The sequence below is a fragment of the Ornithorhynchus anatinus genome, chromosome 14 (genome assembly GCF_004115215.2).
Source record: "Ornithorhynchus anatinus isolate Pmale09 chromosome 14, mOrnAna1.pri.v4, whole genome shotgun sequence".
NCBI lineage: Eukaryota > Metazoa > Chordata > Mammalia > Monotremata > Ornithorhynchidae > Ornithorhynchus > Ornithorhynchus anatinus.
This window is the reverse complement of record NC_041741.1, coordinates 40,878,616-40,900,136: the sequence shown is the minus strand read 5'-3', so window position 1 is coordinate 40,900,136 and position 21,521 is coordinate 40,878,616. Positions and strand designations below refer to the sequence as shown.

Genomic DNA, 21,521 nt, shown 5'->3' with positions numbered 1-21,521 from the left:
GCTCTGCGGCTAGGAGGGGCTCCCGCTGATGGAGATGTAGTCTCCTTAGATCCATCAAACATCTCTAAGCTTATAAGCAAAAATGAGCAGGGCACAATGGGTAAATGACACCATATGTGCAGGAAAATAAGGGGGTATTTCCAGCACTCCATTCCAAAAGGACTAAACGCTTCCTACATTTGGTCAGCGAACTACAGTGGTGATCGCTTAAGTTGGGTTATCATCAAAGAGTCTCCAGTTCCAGTGCCCTAACTTCTACTTTACAACCTATTTAGCCATCAGGAGTCTAAGCTGCAAAGAAGGGATACGGATTGCTATAGAAACCCTTGCAACATGCCCAAGTATTTCACCTTTTTTCATATTTTAGACCTCCAAAAACTAGTTTTATGTGGTCCCCTTCATATCCCAGGTACTGCAAATAATTTCACCCTAGTAATGAGATAAAAATTGGAGCTACGTAACTACGAACAGAAACAACCTAGCCACTACATTTCAGCATTAGCTCACACACGGCCTGAAGCATCCTAATGATTTCAATAAGAAAATGGGGTGTGATTTTGAGCTGGTGTCCTGCCCCACATCCTCTCTAAACAAAAGTGACATGAAATCTCAACTTCCTCTTAGATACTCCTCATGTAAGGATTAGAAGCAGGGTTCGCCTTCCCCGACTCTCCCTGAAAATAGGGATATACCAAAACTGAGCTCAGATGAAAAACACAGTGAAAAACACAGAGCAAATGTTCAAATGTCAGACGACAGATGTCAAATGTGCAGATGTCAGCAAGAAAACACACACCTGGCCTAGGGGAAAAAGTGGAAGACAGAGGAGCCACCACGATTTTACCATCTTTAAACACTACCCCACGCTTTCCAGTTCTGATCTCTGAAATGAACAATTCCGAGAACTCTAAATCTCAACTCCACCTGATCTCCCAGACAACACAAACCTAGAAATCTACAGTTCCAGTACTTTTTTTTCGGTAGGTGGAAAGATCCACTCCGTAAAAGGACTGTACTTTGAGATATTGCTTCAAAAGATAGAGAAGCAAGAGGAAGAGGAAAGAGAAATAAGGATTTGAAGTATGCTTGAATGCCTATGTTGGAAGGTTAGTAGACTGAAAAAGTGGAATGGAGTGAATCTCAAAAATAGGTAAGGAATCTACAAGTCAATCTATTCTATTGAAACACTTCTAAAATCCAACCTGTCATTCCTAAGTGCTTTTCCTAAAGGACAAAAAATGAGAATTTTTTTATCTTTTCACCTCAGTTAAATATATAGAAGTATGTTTCCTTACAAAATCAACACTTACTGCATAAAGTAGCATGGCCTAGTGGAAAGAGCACGGGCCTGGGAGTCAGAGGACCTGGGTTCTCATTCCAGCTCTGCCTCTTGTCTGCTGTGTGACCTTGGGTAAATCACTTAATTAATCTATGCCTCAGTTACCTCAACTGTAAAATGGGAATGAAGACTATGAGCCCCATGTGTCCAACCTGATTAGCCTGGCACATAATAAGCACTTAGCAAATAACATTAAATAAAGGACTCACTGAAGATCAAGGCTTTTTTTTTAATACTATCCGCCCCACCCACAAAAAACACTGGGGTGGATACAAGCAAATTGGGTTGGACACAGTCCCTGTCCCACGTGGGGCTCACAGTCTCAATCCCCATTTTACAGATGAGGAAACTGGGACCCAGAGAAGTTAAGTGAAAGGCCCAAGATCACACAGTACACAAGTGGCTGAGCTGGGACTAGACTCTAGGTTCCCCGACTCTCAGGGCCATGCTTTTTAATAATAATAATGTTGTATTTAAGCACTTATTATGTGCAAAGCACTGTTCTAAGCACTGGGGTGATACAGGGTGATCAGGTTGTCCTTCATGGGGCTCGCAGTCTCCATCCCCATTTTACAGATGAGCTAACTGAGGCCCAGAGAAGTTAAATCACACAGCTAGGCCCCAGTGCAAAACATGGCCAAAAACCTGGTACACTGACTAAATTCCAGAATTTCAGTATTTTAGATTCTGTCTTGTCATTTGAATGAAAACAATAAGAAATACCAATAGTGGGTCAGATCAATAGTCCACACATCCTAGGCCTTCCTGTAGGTCAACAATATAGTAAAGAAGAGTCACTGTTTTGATTTTGGGAGCAACCGAGATTTCTTTCACTTATTGGGAAGCAAAAAATTGTACTACTAATTACAAGCTGATGTTTGGCAAACTTACTAAGGAGGAACAGACCACTGTGTTTTAACTTTCCAGTTCTGTGTGGGCTGATTAATTTTTTCCATGTTTTAGTATCGCTGCCTATATGTGTGTTGAAATCTCCCATAACAACAAGCTTGTCAGATGTTGGTACCCGGGCAGTGAGTCTATTCAAACTCTTGTACAATCCCTCTAGCTCTTCACTGTTATCCATTATGGTAGGATAAATGCATTACTGATATTTCCAGTGCTTCTGTTTTAGACAGAGCCATAAGTGCATCATTAGATGTTCATTAAGGCCTCCGGGCAAGTTTGGAAGCTCTGATGCAAATGGTTGTCCGATGGTAAAACAGCTGTCAGACAGTACTCGCTCATAGGAGAGGAGATTTTCCAACATTCAGTTTACCTGACCCTTTCGGTCAGTTGTCATTACTAAGTTTAGCCTCGCTCATACTCTAATAATGGCTAAATAACAAGTTTTTGTTCCTGGCTGATTGTTGCTCTTGTTGTCCCACATGTTTCAGTATTCTGTGGTACAGTCAAATTTTTCCAACTGCTCTAGTTTTTTTTTTGTTTTTAAGTCACAATCCACTGGGGATCCTGATTAGAGAGAGGCAGGACATTTTTAGGGGCCGCTTTCCAGGTCGTCTTCTCCATTTACGGTGAAAAGCGCAATGCTAAATGATGATGATGACGATGGTATTTGTTAAGCACTATGTACCAGCACTGTACTAAGCGCTGGGGTGGATACAAGCAAACCAAGTTGGACACAGTTCCTGTTCCATGTGAGGCTCATAGTCTCCGTATCCATTTTACAGGTGAGATAACTGAGGCACAAAAGTGAAGTGACTCGCCCAGGGTCACGCAGCAGACAAGTGGCAGAGCCAGGATCAGAACCATGACCTGACTCCCAGGCCTGTGCTCTAACCACTATGCCATGCGGCTTCCCCATCGGGCTGCCCGTTCAACAGCCCAGCAACCATAACCTCAGCCTCTCTACTTGCCTGAGATTTTCACTGTGTTATGACACACTTTCTGTCCAGTCTCTTGGGGTTAACGGGATGTGTTGTGAGTCGGCCAGCTGGGGTTTGAGGGGCAGTCTACGACCATGGCATGCAGTACGTCTGGGTACCCTCCTCAGCCACGAGCCCTCCTGTGGCCTCAACCCGTTTCATATACCACTGATGAGTGTACCACTCACTTCCGCAATAAGAACCAAAGCAATGTGTAGAAGGAAAGCGGCAGCATGGAGCAGTGGATAGAGCACGGGCCTGGGAGTCAGAAGGTCATGGGTTCTAATCCCAAATCACTTCACTTCTCGGTGCCTCAGCTACTCATCTGTACAAAGGGGATTGAGCCTGTGAGCTCTATTCAAATTCTATAAGGCCTAAGGGTCTTATACGATGCCAAGCACTCTGAGGGAACTCAGGAAGTGGTGATGATAATGATAAATGCGTGTGTGCATATCAAAAATAAAGGAATGACATATATCACTATACCTGTCCCCCGCCAGACTGTGAGCTGGTTTGGGGCAGGGAACATGCCTATTAGCTCCCACGCTCTTCATACAGTGCTCCGCACACAGTAAGCGCTCAATAAAGCACTCGGGGAAGCAGCGTGACTCAGTGGAAAGAGCCTGGGCTTCGGAATCAAAGGTCATGAGTTCAACTCCCGGCTCTGCCACTTGTCAGCCGTGTGACTGTGGGCAAGTCACTTAACTTCTCTGTGCCTCAGTTACCTCATCTGTAAAATGAGGATTAACGGTGAGCCTCACGTGGGACAACCTGACTACCCTGTATCTACCCCAGCGCTTAGAACAGTGCTCTGCACAAAGTAAGTGCTTAACAAATACCAACATTATTAGAAATACAATGGATTGATCTGCACACACTAGATATAAAAAGCACAACCCGGGCTTGCCAAATATCAGTGTCAATTTCGCCATTTAAGACTTGTGCTGATGTTTGAGAACGTACTGCCCTCTGCTGGAAACCCAATCCCTAAATATTGAAGAGCTCACGGGAAAAGATTACTTGGGTCAACGAAAGGATGGGACTGGTTAGCTAGTAAATCTGTTCTATAATCTACAGACTAGGATTTTAGAAAAGTAGAATTCGGTCTCGCAAAGCCATCTTCGCTGGGAAGGTCCCTAAAATCTCCCTAAGCACATTACGGCTAACTCGAACCCTTCATTCTATAGTTCGAGATTTGACTAAGCTCCTCCTTAAATTAGGAGCTCCTTGTGAGCGGTGAATGTGCCTAATAATTTTGTTTATTTTGTACTCTCTCGAGCATATAGTTCAGTGCTCTGCCCAGAGTAAGCTCTCAATAAATGCAATCGATTAATGGACTGATTTAAGTTCATTTCCTTTCAGCTGACTTCAGTTGAGATAAAGAATACGGTGATCTTTCATACTCCGAAATCGAAGGCCCTTTACACCTGCTCTTCTCAACAGTCAACTGCAAATTCCCCTGGCACTTATGAAAATGTGTAAACCGGTTTGGCAAAGTAGATAATATACAATTTGTACATTTAAAAGGATACTACTGCTTAGAGAAAATAAATGCACTGCTTCTCTTCCAGGATTTATAAAAAGGAATCTCAGGAGAAAATAAAGTCTTAATTTCTCCCAGAAAGCCTATCATATGGTACTTTTGAGAATATATCATAACTCAACTGGAACACAGGACTTTTGTATTGAAATGACATTAGACCTAATTTTTGTCACTTAGAATTTGGGAATCTATTCCATCCAATGAATTGCCAACGACTTTTAAAGTACGCTTAAGTGTGCCAGAACATTAGGAGTTAAGGATCCACTTTGCACAACTGAACATTAGGTATGCTACCTTAAATATGATTGCAATGGGTATATCTTCAGACAAAGTGTTGTGTCTCAGGTAAAATCTTCCTTGTTTCACAGCCATATTGGTTCTGCTCTTCTTCTCATGGGTAGAACTACAGATAAACACAGTTAAATTAAGTTTCATATATAGAGAGAGAAAAATAATTCCATTTCCCCCACGAAGTCATAAAAAAATTCAACCACAGGAATCACAACGTATTTTGAAACCCTTCTTCCCTGCCCATTTTTACATGAAAATCAAGGAGTATGGCCACACCCAACCACAATGTTCATAGAATCAGAGAAGAAAAGCGATTTCAATAAGTCATCAGGTCTATCTCCCTGCTTCTATGAATTTCCTCTGAATGTTTATGGGAACGTCGTCCACTAAACTTTTGTTTAGCGATCTCTTATTACCTTTGAAATAAGTTGCCGCTCCACTGGTAGTCATAGATAATTGTTTATTTTTAGCTATTCTCCTAATTTTTAACTCACATATATTTGTCTACTTCTGTGAACTTAACATTCCCATTAGCTGGCAAAATCTTCAAGGGCAGGGAATGTTTTTCTGTGCATTTCCCAAGCGCTCAGCTTCTTATGCAGTAGATGCTCGTAAATTCTTTTGGTGGTAACAGTGAGTGAGAATCACCAACTCATCTTTTGCCTTACTGCACTTTTGATTTCTCTGTGGCATTTATTAAGCACTTACTACATGCTAAGGCACTCTACAAAAACTGGAGTAGAGCCGAGATAATCAGATTAGGCACAGCTCCTCTGCCTCACATGAGGCTCACAATCTAAATGTGCTCAATCAAGCAAAGGTTTATGGGCCATATACTCTGTGCAGAGCACTGTACTAAGAGTTTGGGTGAATACAAGAGTTGGTAGACACAATCCCTGCTCTCAAAAGAGTTTACAGTCTAGCAGGAGGCAGGTATCCAGGATCAAATCTAGGTACCAAGGACCAAAACTGTGCAAAGAGAGAAAGTGCTCTACAAAAGAGCATATAATCAAGAAATCAATCCACGTATTTACTGAGTGCTTCCTTTGTGCCAAGCACTGTACTCTGAACACGAGAGAGTACAATACATCAGAGTTGGTAAACATGGTCCCCGCCTATGAGGAACTTACAGTCTAGAAGAGGGAATATACATGAAAATAAATTACAGATATGTACACAAGAGCCTTGGGGCTGAAGGTAGGGTAGACAGCAAATGCCTAAAGGGTACAGATCCAAGAACAAGAAATAATAACTAAACACTTACAAAGACCTGCACTCTAACAGATGAAAAAACAAAGCCCCCAATCCTACTACTCTCTCCCCCAACCTTTGATGAGGGAATAAACAAGATGTCACTGCAAACTGAGTCAACAGAATGCAAAGCCTTCGGGTCACGCTCTGCTCCCAAATTTAGCTATTTACAATTTTATCCAAATTACGAACCAGGAAGTTGTCAAATACGTTTAGAATTTTGATCTGTGATGTTGTTAAAACTCCAAAAAGCCTATATATGATGACCTGGCACACAGACTGCGTCCTGAAAAAAGAATATTTTCTGCCTATGAGCTGCTTCTCTCAATTCTTGGCTAAGCGTTCTCTGGCCTCTGGACAGGCTGGAAGCACCGTTCTCAGCTCTAGTGCATGAACAGTGCCGGCAACTCCCTGAAGATGCGTCAGACTGGATGCTCCCAAGACCTCCTTCTGGCTCTTAAGATCTGATGAGAATTCTGGAGTGGCCATACAGTAGAGCAATATCAACTAGAGTGTGTTCTGTTTGGGCCCTTAATTAATTCCAAACCCCATCTAGATGACTCATCTCTCCGCCCTGCAAGGAATACTGTCCACACATCGGCCACGCTAGTTCTCGAACCTCTGAGGAACGTGTTTAAGGTAAGCCCTAAAACCTCATGAGGCTGCAAAGAGCCTCAGGCGCTCTTCACTTTTAATCTGAGATTTCAACACGATCTTTACTTGAATCTGCAACCAGATTTCAAGGATTCCTACACTTATATAGTCTGATGTAAAATAGGATTTTTTACATTTCAAGTGATTAGTTCTCTAAACTAACTATGGAAAGCAGCGTGGCTTAGGGGTAAGAGCAGGGGCTTGGGAATCAGAGGTTGTGGGTTCTAATTCCGCCTCCACCTCTTGTCTGCTGGGTGACCTTGGGCAAGTCACTTAACTGCTCTGCGTCTCGGTTACCTCATCTGTAAAATGGGGATTGAGACTGTGAGCCCCACGTGGGACAACCTGATCACCTTGTATCTACCCCAATGCTCAGAACAGTGCTTGGCACATGGTAAGTGCTTAGCAAATACCATAATAATAATAATAATAAGCACGGTCTACTGGATAGAGCACGGACCTGGGAGTCTAAAGGTCATGAGTTCTAATCCCGGCTCCGCCATTTGTCTGCTGTCTCATCTTGGGCAAGTCACTTCACTTCTCTGTGCCTCAGTTCCCTCATCTGTAAAATGGGGATTGAAACAGGGACTTTGTCCAACCCAATTATTTTATATCTAAACTAGCACGTAGAACAGTGCCTGGCACGTAGTAAGCTCTTAACAAATACTCTAATTAAACAAATGTAAGCAGCCAATGATGCCCAATGCCTTCAGATAAAAGAGTTGGCATTTGTGTACTTGAGAAAAATCACTATAATGAAACTTTTACATTTCCTAGAAAATGACACGTACCTGGTAACGGAGGCCCCGACTGCTCCTTTTCTGTCGGCCTCCACGATGATCCTGTTTTTGGATAACTGTTCTTGAATGAGAATGACTTTTTCTACCCCTTTAACGATGAAGTAGCCACCTGCCCAAAGTAGTTAAAAAGAATGAATGCGGCTGCAAATGAAGTATGACGGTTGTATGCCTTCATGGCTAAGGAGCGAGGCATCACTAATGATATGCAATTGTCTCTGGTGCAAAATCTTTACTGTCAAGTGGTTGCAGGGGCTACCTTACCGACAGAAGGAGGGTCTGCAAAATAGTCTACTGAGGCAGTCAGATGGTAAGACTGTTACCTCATCACAGATGGAGTGGCTGAGACTCACGCAACTGTGACTTGCCCAAAGTCACATAACACATCAATGCTAGAGGTGAAAAAAGTTTGTCCATCCACAGTGACTTTCTACTAAGTGTAAGCTATTTTGCCGTCATTATAACATTTCTGTATTTCATGGAGGTATGAAAATGGTCCTTCATTGTAACAAGTTTACATACATTGCATGTAAAATTATTCACTGCATGTGTCCTTATTACATCACTTTGTTGCAATTCCAGCCAAATAAATTCACATTCGATAATACTCCTTGCCAACATCTTCTAGGATTGTAAAAAAGCACCAGTGCTCAAAAATATATCAAAGCAATGTTAAAAAAAATAAGGCTGTACTAATAATCCAGGAAATTAAGAAAAGACTTGGACAACATACAAGGTGTTTAAAAAATTAGATCGAATCATCTTAAAGGAAGAACAGAACTTTAACATGCATTTTTGCCCTGGGTCATATAGCAGCTTCTTCACAGCTGTTGAGCTAATCTAAGGTGTAGGGAATTTAATCTTTTAAAATTAGGTTGGGTAGAGTACTTGAAAAGAATTTTTTGTTAGTTTTAGGAATCGGAGGAAGAAATAATGAAACAAAAACGGTAAGGAGAAATCTGAACAAATTCAGCCCACTGGAAGTAAACCAAAATTTTGAAAAGGAATCACCATGGAGATTCTTCTGCCAAAAGAAAAATGAACCAATGGGTTAAAGCAGCTAGCAATATATGCTTCTCCAGGGGAGAGAATGCAGGACTGCGGTACCGTCCCGAGTTTTAGGATTTCTGAATCCAATGATATGGAGTTCTGGCACCGACAATTATAAGCTAGAAAGGCTTTGCTTTGTTTAGGAAGAAACACTTTGAAACCTTATAAGAAAATAACAATTGCTATGTAAAAATCGAAGGAATACAAAAACCTACCTGGATCTAAAGGGCATTCATTTAGCTTGGCAAATTCGGCTGGAGTCTTCCCTGTCAGAACACAGTTTGAGCTGCGCAGCATTATGGGCATTCTGTTTTTTAAAAGGAAAACTTCCATCATAATCAAATTACATTATACATTGGGAAAAATACAATAGGAAAATCTCACTGGGCTTCACTGCCAAGAACCAAAACAAACTGAAAATACAACAATTTCTACCTTACGCAAATGTACTACGATGCAGCCCCCAAAGGAAAACTAAAAGCAAGCCAGAACTTACTTCACTGTCCATTCTATAATGCAAAAGTTCTGCTACCCTTAGAACATGGTACGCTCAGGACTGTTTGAAAATGACCAGAAAATAATATGTGGAATTTATATCGTTCTTTTGAAAGTGTTTTCCAAGGGGTTTTTACATCACCCATTACAGTTTATCCTAACAATGTCCCTGTGAAATAATTGTATTATCCCCATTTTTCAGATAAGCTGCTAGAGAGAGTATATGTAAAGTCACACAGCTGGCCAATGGTGGAATTCAGGTACGAAAACCAGGTCTTTGGGCTCATTATATTTAGGCCAAAAGGAGAAAAACTGAATCTTTACACTTAACTACATTTGTTTGGACTGTTTCTGTTGGTACTAAAAAACTGCGTCTGTACCAGGCAAATATATCTTGAACAAAAATTTATGGTTGGAAAATCAGGATCTGCAGGTGTTAGTGGAGACTGCACAGTTCAGAGAAGATCAATATTTCTAGAGTTATCTATCACCAGTCCAACTCCGCAAAATCTGATGAGCTTATCTGCCTGACTGGCAGATGTCACTGCAGGTGTCTTCTGATTTAAGGGTCAAATGAAAAGATTGTCTATGTAATCCTGGTACCCATCTTTGACATGACATAAAAATATTATAACCAAGTTAAGAGTGAAATAAGGGCATGGATCCTGGCATTTGATTATTTTAGCCATTCGATTTTCTCAGTGGAGAAGGAAACCCTACAAAAAGAATGGTGGCTTTTGCTCCTGGGTTGATCCTCCTAACTTTCCTTCCATAATCTGCTTTGTGAACTAAATTTCCTGCATCTCTAGGCAGTTTCCAATCTTTGGTTAAGTTTCTAAATAAGTGTAAATAAAGCCTAGTAAAGTGAGTTGACCCAAGAGAAGCTTCCTAAAAAAGGATTGTTCTTCTTAGTGAATGACCAGGTCTCCTTCACAACTTGAAAAGGGGAAAATTAATTTTCATTAACACCAAACCCAGTATACCCAATTCTGCCAGGATGAGAATCTTCATACATGTTTGGGCTAGAATGCTAGGGAACTAGGGAACACCTGACAACATGACTCTGTTTGGATCCAGGACATTGAAGAGTCAGAAGAAATCGCTCACACACGTTGATGTGTTGTTGGACTCCGAGACGACTACAGTCTTACTTTTCTATATTGTCGGGTTTTGCAAGAACGCAACACCCGTGGTTTAGTGATAGTAACAGTATTTATTGAGGATCCAATGGGTGCGGTGCTATTGTACTAAGCACTTGGGAAAGTGCCGTAGAAGCACGAGTCACATTTCTTGGATTAGATGTATTTTTCTAACAAATATAACCTCCACCTCTTCCCTCAACACACACACACACACCCAACACAGACACTCACTTTATTATCTCCCACCCCCATTCTGTTTCTCACCTGCCAATGGGTAAGGCATTGCGGATAATCCTCTGGCTACCGCGGGTGTATTCAATATCCACGGTAATTGGGGCAGAGTAGGTCATGTCTCTCAAACGGCACTAAAACAGAAATCACAATTACCAAACATTTCAATCTCTCAAGGTGGGTGGAGGACATCAAGGGCCTTGAAGTCCTCTTCAAAGCAATAACAAGTCCCACAGTCAATCCTCCTTCCCTAATCTTTCCAAGTGCTTAATACAGTGCTCTGCACACAGTGAGTGTTTAATAAATGCAACTGAATCCCATGGATTTCTGCTTTGGGGGGTCCGGCAATTTCTCTCAATGAAGCTCCCCAATCTTTTAACATGAGAGGTAAAACAAAGGTGGGAGACTATTACTGTATTCACTCCCTGCCCACCTTTGGGTGGAGCAATAAACCCAGATCTACAACTCCATTACTTCATGACCTGGCACTGTGTCATTACCAAACTGCTAGGACTGACTCGTAAGAGGCGTAGCATTTTGTGGGCCTTCAGTTTGCCTTTATACAGAGTCCATAGAAAATCGATCAACTAGTAATAATAAAAAAACCCTCTCTACCTAAGCAAGAAGAGCTTCTGACTGTAGAAACAAGTATTTCAAGGATGGACTGTGGATCTGCCAGAATACCCAAGGAATTGTAGAAACTTGTTCGAACAACTGGGCGGGGGGAGAGAAACATAACACCATAAAAGGTGCAGGAAACTTGCCAAGTCGCCCTAAATTAAATTTCCAAAAAGAGAGTAAACTTGGGCTGAAGAGGATTTGGAGGAGACAGGCACGGAAGCTCTGAAGAGACTGAGTAAAGAAGTACAGAGATCAGTAACAGAGGTTCATTATCCATTATCTGGAGTACAAGAAACAGCAATAAATGTATAAATGGAATTTTCAGATGATCCAAGCCAATAATTTTGGTTTCCTCTCTAAAACTTCTAATGGACCTGCTAAAAATAAATAAAATTGATTAAGAGAAGCACCCTCTTTCTTTCCCCACCCAATAGTAGTGTTATGGGGATTAACTGACAGTGAAGTAGTCAAAAAGATGCAAAGGAATAAATGGATGATGCTCTAAACAGAAAATCAAAATTTTGCGCAAACTGAAATAGGCCATTGCTAGAGGCTGAGTTTGGCAAGAAGAACCCTATGGGGTAAAGTGAAGATGGAAGCTAAAACAGAGTTTGAAAATTACCTTCATGACATATACCCAGCTACAACAGGGTTCACTGCCAGTCCTACTTAAGTAAAAATATGACATTATTGTCCTACTCATTTCTTTTTGGAAGATGACAAATCGACACACATGTACTATGAGTTCTTGCAATGGGTCAAGGCTCCTGGCATATACATTTTTTAATTGGCTGGGATTATTTTCGTGATTATCTGATCATTCTGTTTGGTTACATTTTATGTAGTTAGTTACAGTAGTGAATAAGCCCTCCTTCTGGGCCAAGAGTTGCATACAAAACAATCAGATCAAAGTCCCTGTCCCCATGGGACTCTCAATTTAGGAGAGCAGACGGGGACAGCAGTTACCCAGACAGGTTATGTATCTTGTCCGAGGTCACGCAGCGGGTCCAGGATTAGAGAGAAAATCGTTCGACTAGTAATAATAAAAAAACCCTCTCTACCTAAGCAAGAAGAGCTTCTGACTGTGGAAACAAGTATTTCAGGGACGGATTGTGATCTGACAGCATACCCAGGGAACTGTATTAACTCGTTCGAACAACTGGGCTCAAGTTTCCTGATTCCCAGGCTCTTTCTACTAGGCCACACTACTTCTAATCTAAATAATAACATTATAAGCCAAGATTCGGTATCCTTATTTGTCTTTCATTGGACTTTTGGGGCTTCATTTCCCAGAAGTTGTTTGAGGAAAGCTAGATATTAAAAGTAAACTTCCAGTTGAGTGTTTTCCTTCTGATGTGATACATAAATGAATCCACCAGATGGCTCACTTTTGGGTGGGAAGGGGCGGAAAAATTGGAGATGGATCAGGTAAGCGTACAGATGACTTTAATTTCCCCATTAAATTGAACGCCTGCCAGGGATTTTTTGAAGGAAACATTTAGGAGTTAGGTTGATTGGAGTGTGGAATAAAAAAGGTTATACCCATAAGTGCAGAGGACCTGGGTTCTAATCCCCACCCCAATCCAACTATGTGACCCTGGGCAAGTCATTTTCATTTACTGGGCCTTGATTTCCTTATCTGTAAGACTGGGTTTCAATACCTGTTCTCCCTCCCACTTACACTGTGAGCCCCATGTGGGGGAAGGACTGGATCTGATCTGCATATAATGTACCTATTTTCATTCATTCATTCAATTGTATTTACTGACCACTTCTGAGCACTGTACTAAGCGCTTGGGTGACTTGAAGACAACAACAGGACATCTTCCCTGCCCACAATAAACTTACAGTTTAGAGGGAGAGCCAGACATTAATAGACATAAAGAAATAAGTGAATGAATGAATAGGTGGGAGGGAGGATAAATGAAGGGAGCAAGTCAGGATGATGCAGAAGGGAATGGGAGAAGAGAAGAGGAGGGCTTAGTCAAGGAAGGCTTCTTGGAGAAGATGTGCCTTCAATAAGGCTTTGAGGGGAAGGAGAGCAATTATCTGTCTAATATGAGAAGGGAGGACATTCCAGGCCAGAGGCAGTATGTGGGCGAGCGGTCGGCGGTGAGCTAGACGAGATCGAGGTACAGTGAGAAGGTTAGCATAAGAGTAACTAAGTGTGCGGGCTACCCCGTGCTTAGTACTCTGCTTGTACACAATAAGCGCTTAACGAATACCACGATTACTGAACTGATCTATAGATAAAAGAAAACCCAATCTATCCGGAATCATTCACATTCAACTCCCTATTAAGTTTGGTGAACTCAGAAAAGGGTCACTATTTTGGAAGATCACTTATGGAACACTAAGGCAGATGGGGGATGGTTTAAACTGTGGGCATGAGTTGCCAGGGGCAGCCCTGGCAGATGCAGTTGGCAGCCCCAATTACTAAGTAGGGTTAGTAACTAAAGGCTGCATTAACAGCTGGTTTGGAGGCAAGTAGAAGCTACAGCAGCTGAAGGTGACTGCAGTCTCCCAAACGGATTGATTAACAGGCCCAAATCCACCGGCCAAGGTGGAATACAAAGGTGCAGTTGGTTGTACGTGCAGTTCACAACCAGGAAGAAAAACAAAAATTAGGCTCCGCCATTACCTCGTGAGGAGATACTGGTCTCGTAACGTTAAAGCTTTCTTCGACATCTGGAAGACCCACGTAGATATTAAGGTATCTGAAAAGTAAAGAATTCTACTCTCAGTTTCATTTCTCTCATGACTTTAGAAGATCAAGGGCTCACTTCCTCTCCCGTTCTAGGGCCATACCTTGAAACATGCCATTTTTATCAACACTGAAGTGTAAAATGAATGATAAGGCACAGGCATAATTCCAATTTGCAACTGTTTTGGAGGTAAAGAACGTCTGACCTCCTATATAATATTTCAATGGAAAAGCATAATCCTTCAGTATCCATTTGAATTACCTTCAAAAGTTGGTGGATATCAATATGACAATATTCACTGAACTTATTAATTTAAGTCTGTTAGTTTCACTAAAGCAGGGGAATGGAGCCACAAACTATCTTTTCTACATGGCACCTAGTATGGAGTCATCAGAACCCTCTTCCCTCTCAACTGTTTGACTGATTCCCAAGAAGTCTAAAAAAGTCTTATGATCTGCTCAAGGCTGAATCTACCCTTGTGCCAGTGCTTGGCACAAAGGAAGCACTTAAATGTCACCACGAGAATTATTAAATGACTGAATGCAGCAGCATTACTCAAAAACAACGTTTAGACTTAACCTATTCCTTACTTCAAGTACCACATGGGGTCAGCGTCACTTGTGACCTTTTCATTTGCTTTCATGATCTTCTTTATCTGAAGGTTAAAGAGAAAAATTAGAGAAGAAAGAGACTGCCAAGTAATTCCGTTTGTCGTTCAAGTCTTGGTGCTTACCTCTACGTTGATGAAATAATTGAACGAATCGATGTGCTGTTTCACAAGTCCTTTTACCTAGACAGACCAGAGACAACCATTAGAATCAGCAGGGCAGTAAGGTACTAATAGATTTGATTCTATTCTATGCAACGGGAAACTTACATTTCATCATTTTTCCCCTTCTTGGGCCCGTGCTGATTGTCACTTGGGAAGGTCTCTGGGCTGTGGAGCTGGGGTTAACAGGAGGGCTTTCGTTCCCCGCTCACCCGCCTCGAGGTCTGGTAAAGTCCTCATTTTTCCCTTCAACTATCATTGCTTCCTATTTCAACTCCCTCCTGAAAGAATCGTTTCACTCTTTCCCACCACCCTCCCCTGGACAATTTTAACAGTCCCTGCAGACAAATCTTTAAAGACGTAAACCAGAATCAAGTTAGCCATATTGGGAAGAGCAGTAGTTGACCAGGCAGATGGCAGTTGTCACAGTAAGCAGAATTCGCAATGAAAAGGCAGAGGAGCAAACACATGCCCTTTTCTTCCATCACTTCCTTTTAAAGAGGGAGAATAAAAGGTCCACATTTTGGCTACCAGTTGGATTTAACAAAGGCTCAATTTTTAGATTTCAGAATGAATACAAGGCAAGCCCATCTTTTTAATCAAGCATATCCTCACAGATACGAGGATTTCAAATTAGAGACAAAAACTACAGAGTGTCTGATGTGTGGTGCCTCTATGTCCCATAGGACAGTAATGGACTCATTTTATAATCCCCAAAATAAATATAATTTGAGTTTATACAGGCTCTCACAGGACTTTAGACCTGATACCTTATCTGAATGAGAAGTGACTGGACAATATCCTTTCAGCTGGCAATTAGGAAAGGGAGACCTTTTTATTACAGAGAAGGCTAAGACAGCAGTGGCCAAACTGTAGCTTGCGAGGCATTTGAAGCTCTTTTTAACTGGCCGTGTGGTCTATGGTGAAAAGCTACTCAATGCACGCTTATTATTATTTATTATTCACCCCCTCCCCCCTGCCAAGCAAGCATGAGAAGCAGCATAGCCTAGTGGCTAGAACACAGGCCTGGGAGTCAAAAGGACCTAGTTTCTAATGCCGGCTCCACCATTTGTCTGCTCTGTGATCTTGGGCAAGTCGCTTAACTTCTCTGTGCTCAGTTACCTCATCTGTAAAATGGGGATTAGGACTATGAGCCTCATGTGAAACAGGGACTGTGTCCAATATGATTAACTTGGATCTACCCCAGCGCTGAGTACAGTGACTGAGTAAGCCCTTAACAAAAACCATAAAAAAAAAAAAAAGGTATCAAGCATTGCTCATCCAGGTTTTTCAGTGATGATGATCCGCCCTTTTGGACCAGGGAGGGGTGGAATTTGGTGACAGGCCCCAACCCACCCCCAGGTCTGACACCCCCGCAGGCCTGGCACCCCTTGGTCCCTCACTCACTGACTCTTCCGTGTACCCTCTTCCTGTCCCTCACCACTGCAGCTGGTTTTTGTTCAGCGTCTCCCGGCAACTCTACATTTTTGATTTGCAGCTCTTCGACTCATGGGGGGCGGCCACTTTAGCTCTAAAATCTCCCCTATCTATTTTGATTTCAAGATGTTTTTACACTATAAAAATATTATGATAATAAGAGTAATAATTACCACATCTATGACATTTTTAAGTGCTTACCATGTGTATTTTGTGTACCAAGTGCTGTTATAGATATAAGATAATCAGGCAGGATACAATCCCTGTGCCACTTTGGGCTCATAGTTTTAGTAGGAAGGAGAACAGGTTTGAATCCCCATTTTACAGATGAGGAAACGGAGGCAGAGAGAAGCCAAGTGACTGGCCCAAGTTCACACAGTAGGTACCAGGCCCGTGCTCCACTAGGTCATGTTGCTTTTCCAAAACAATATACAAAAAGTAAAATAAGCATACTGTTAACATCTCTGCATTTACCCAGCAAGACATCAATTGGGCAGTTATTTTGTCTATTGAAGAATTTTCAAGTTTATCCCAGCACTTAAATATATGCCACTGACCTTTAGAAAAGCTGGAAGTAGCCTCCATTTTTCCTGTGAATAAAAACAATGGGAAGTAATGTTTATTCAAAACATGCAATCAAAAGAATTGATTATTCGTTACTCGGGAAGCCGGCTTACAATGTGCAAAAAATGTAAAAATCAAGTTAATAATATTAATGAGCTCAACTCTCCTCCACTTAAGACAAAAGCAGGCCCAAGGGACAATTATGTATGTATCTGTAACATTTATTTATACGAATGCCTGTCTCCCCCTGTAGACTATAAGGTCTTTGTGGGCAGGAAATGTGTCTCTTATATTGTTGTATTGCATTCTCCCAAGTGCTTAGTATAAGGCTCTGCACACAATAAGCACTCAATAAATATGATTCACTGATTGACATACCACACTGGACTTAGAGGAAGAGGGCGGAGAATGACTGAAACTAGCCACATCTGTGGCTTGTGAAATAATAATAATATGATTATTATTATTCTGGTATTTCTTAAGTGCTTACTATGTTGCAGGCACTGCACTAAGCGTTGGGGTGGATACAAGCAAATCAGGTTGTACAGTCCCTGTCCCACATGGGGCTCACATTCACTCATTCAATTCATTCAATCGTATTTCTTGAGCGCTTACTGTGTGCAGAGCACTGTACTAAACTCTTGGAAAGTACAATTCAACAACAAATAGAGACAATCCCTGCCCACAACGGGCTCACAGTCTAGGAGGGGGGGAGACAGACAGCAAAACAAGTAAACAGGCAAAAGAAGTGAACGGGCAGTCTCAATCCCCATTTTCCAGATGAGGTAACTGAAGCCCAGAGAAGTGAAGTGACTTGCCCTAGGTCACCCGGCAGACAAGTAGCAGAGACGGCATCAGAACCCAGCTCCTTCCGATTCCCAGGCCCGGACTCTACCACTAAGCCATGCTGCTGTAGCACTGTACGAAGTACTTAGAGTACAGCACAACTGCTCAGTACAGCGCTCGCCATGGAGTAAACACTAAAATCATCTGCAGCCAAAGGGATTTGAGTTACACTGCTCAACACTAGAATTTGAAGGAAGTAATTTCTTGCTGAGAAAAAGCCTTATTTCAACCATCCACATTCTCTGATACTTTTCTGTGGTTCATTAGCATGGGATTAGGAATCAATTTGCAACACTTTAATGTTCTCATTGATACCCTGTGCAACACTAATGAGCTGAAAACGTTGCTGGGGATCCTTTAATTCAGCTTGAAACTGGCATCCCTAGATCTACATGCTTTATTCGTTCATTCGTATTTACTGAGCGCTTACTATGTGCACAGCACTGTACTAAATAATAATGATCATGGTATTTGTTAAGCACTTACTATGCGCCAGTTACAATTCAGCAACTCACGCTCAAGTTATTGCATTTTGTTCCACCAATCCTTAATCGCGAGTATTTTTAATGGTATTTGTTAAGCGCTTACTACCTGCCCGGCACCGTATTAAGTGCTGGGGTAGATACAAGCTAATTAAGTTGGACACAGTGTCCCACATGGGTTTTATCCTAATTTGACATATAAGGGAACAGGTACAGAGAAGTTAAGTGACTTGTCCAGGGTCACACTGCAGAAACGTGGCAGAGCCAGAATTAGAACGCAGGTCCTTCTGACTCCCAGGCCCGTGCTCTAACCAAGAGACCACCCTGCCTCTCTTTTGATTGAACTGAAACCCACGGACTGACGCTTAGTACAGTGCTCTGCACATAGTAAGCTCAATAAATACTATTGAATGAATATGTAGCAGGTAAACAGGTCTGGTGAACTACAGCTGCACCCAAGTGATAAGGGGTTGCTGGAGTGACTAGGGGGGGGGGGGAGGGGGGGGAGGGGGGGAGGGGGGGGAGGGGGAGGGAGGGGGGGAGGGGGGGGAGGGGGGAAGGGGGGGAAGGGGGAGGGAGGGGGGGAGGAGGAGGGGGGGAGGGGGAGGGAGGGAGGGAGGGGGAGGAGGAGGGGGGGAGGGGGAGGAGGAGGGGGGGAGGGGGAGGAGGAGGGGGAGGGGGGAGGGGGAGGAGGAGGGGGGAGGGGGGAGGAGGGGGGAGGGGAGGGAGGGGAGGGAGGGGAGGGGCCGAGGGATCTGCGCATGCGCCTTGAAGGGGCCGGGGCCAGTGTCCTTGGGGCGCATGCGCGCTCCCCCGCTGGCTTCTCGGTCTCTTCCTCTCCCCGTTGTTGGTCCCCCAAAGGAAAGGCCCGTTGGGGTGGGCGCCCCCCGCCCCGCCCTCACTCACCTCCACCGTAGGAATGGGGGCCGCCACTTGCTCCTGACTCAAGCCCCCAAACTCCTCAGCGAGCACATCCATAGCGCCGCCCGGAGACGGCGGAGAAACGCAACGGGGCCCGGTCCTTCCTCCTCCCTCCCCCACCACGCCGGCCGGACCCCTTCAAATGAGCGGACCCGCCGCGCACCGCCCTAATGGGTCCCCCCCTCCCCGACGCAAACGCTGAGCGCCACACAAGTTCCGCCTCCAAGCGGGGCCTATGGAAGACCCGGATGTGGCTGAAGCCAATGCTGCTCTGCCCCCCCCCCCAACTTCATAATTATAAATAAATAAGGAAATAATTAGCCTACTTATCTAATACTTCATATATCCTAGATAACTAGGCTAATTATTTACCGACAAATTACCCAAATATACTTCAGTATTAAATGAAATATACTTCAGTATTAAACGGATTTTTGGCAGGTGCACTGTGGCCTAATGGAAAGCCCAAGATCTGAGGTGTTTTTTGGTATTTGTTAAGCGCTTACTATGTGCAAAGCACTGTTCTAAGCGCTGGGGGGATACAAGGTGATCAGGTTGTCCCTCGTGGGTCTACAGTCTTCATCCCCTTCATCACAGTCTTCAGTCCTGGTCATGGGTTCGAATCCCAGCTTGTCAGCAGTGTGACTGTGGGCAAGTCACAACTTCTCTGTGCCTCAGTGACCTCATCTATAAAATGGGGATTAAGACTGTGAGCCTCGCGTGGGACAACCTGATGACCCTGTATCTCCCCCAGCACGTAGAACAGTGCTCTGCACATAGTAAGCGCTTAACAAATACCAGCATTATTATCCCCATTTTACAGATGAGGTAACTGAGGCCCAGAGAAGTGAAGTGACTTGCCCAAAGTATCACAGCTGACAAGTGGCGGAGCGGGGATTAGAACCCATAACCTCTGACTCCCCAGCCCGGGCTCTTTCTGCTGAGCCACGCTGCTTCTCTAATCTCTGCTCCTCCTCTTGTCTAGTGTGTGACCTTAGGCAAGTCATTTCACTTCCTCTGCCTCTCAGTTACTTCATCTGTAATAATAACAACAATGGTGTTTGTTAATCAATTACTCTGTGTCATATGGGCTTTACAGACCCATCCCCATTTTACAGATGAGGGACTGAGGCCCAGGGAAGTGAAGTGACCTGCCCACCTCTAAAATGGTATTAAAACCATGAGCGCCATGTGGGACATGGACTGTGTCCAACCTGATCAGCTTGAATCTTCCCTGGCATTTAGTACAGTGCCTAGCATATAGTAAGTGCTGAACAAATGCCATTTTTTTAAAAGTGGATGATAACTGAAGGCAAAGTATAATTAAGGGTGTGAGTGTAATCTCAGCTCTAATAAACTTCCCAAATTAAGAGGAAGGAAGCTAGCAAATTAGGAAATGTTCCCTCTCCACCCACAGCTTTATCTGTTGCCGACTTGTTCATTCCAAGCGCTTAGTACAGTGCTCTGCACATAGTAAGCGCTCAATAAATACTATTGAATGAATGAATTAATTAATACCTCCCAATCGGAGCACCTACGTGATGGTGTCTGTATATTTATTTTTAGTTCCAGTTTTTCCCGTTACTACTTCCCATTCACTATTAACTGAATATATCAAATATTTCACAGCGATCCCTAGTAGAAAGCTTGGGGGGGGGGGGTTTATGTAATTACCAGCTTTCAACTCCTAAAAACATACATTTTGTCTGTCTCCCCCGATTAGACTGTAAACCCGTCAATGGGCAGGGATTGTCTCTATCTGTTGCCAAATTGTACATTCCAAACGCTTAGTGCAGTGCTCTGCACATAGTAAGTGCTCAATAAATACTCCTGGATGAATGAATGAATACATTATTTGATTTAAGCACAGATGCTGAAAATTAACAAGATGTTCATAGTGAAGTATGATGGCCTTAACTAAACAGAATGATTGCACATGCAGAAAATCAGTTTTATTGAATTAAATTATTTCTGCCAGACACCACTCCACTTTTAAGCCAGAAAAACAATAGCTATAGTTGATGGGGGGGAAAAAAGACACTAGGCAGTTTGAAGGAAGTTTGAATGCTTTATATTTTAGTGGAAACACGCAATGCCAGTTTGCATAAAACAGGATTTCTCACAAAGATTTTCACAAATAACTGGAGCATAATTAAAGCGCTTAAATTATATCCAAATTATTGCAAGGCCAAATGACAACATATTCAATTTAACTGGAAAGTACACAGTTAGGCAATATTAGAATAAACAGCAGTCAAAAGATATGAGTGAAGTTAGCAAGTATAGGTATCTAAATCCAGAAACAAACTCTAGGATGAGATTTCTCTTTCTGCCACTTAAAAAATAAAATGCTCTCCATTTTAAATAAAGTTTAAAAAAATTTCCATTTGCTTGTCGTTTTTCCAGCAGAAATCATGTAAGTCAAGTATTTAAAAGAATCCTACCTGGATTCAATATTACTTTAAATTGAACTGATCATTTCAAGAAGATAAAATTATTC

At 42.7% G+C, this 21,521-nt stretch overlaps 1 protein-coding gene across 1 annotated transcript in view; it reads right to left on the bottom strand.

Annotated features, from left to right (window-relative positions):
• The window catches only part of POLR3B (RNA polymerase III subunit B), an 87,550-nt gene extending 68,472 nt beyond the window's left edge, over positions 1–19,078 (bottom strand). Inside the window, exons 1-9 of the mRNA XM_029079145.2 lie at positions 19,007–19,078; positions 16,766–16,798; positions 14,736–14,792; positions 14,593–14,657; positions 13,939–14,014; positions 10,710–10,810; positions 9,024–9,115; positions 7,753–7,870; positions 5,060–5,168 (exon numbers count right to left, since the gene is read on the bottom strand). Of these exons, the coding sequence (XP_028934978.1) occupies positions 5,060–5,168; positions 7,753–7,870; positions 9,024–9,115; positions 10,710–10,810; positions 13,939–14,014; positions 14,593–14,657; positions 14,736–14,792; positions 16,766–16,798; positions 19,007–19,078 (723 nt within the window). The remainder of the gene's footprint in view (positions 1–5,059; positions 5,169–7,752; positions 7,871–9,023; positions 9,116–10,709; positions 10,811–13,938; positions 14,015–14,592; positions 14,658–14,735; positions 14,793–16,765; positions 16,799–19,006) is intronic.
• Between the last annotated feature and the right edge of the window lie 2,443 nt (positions 19,079–21,521).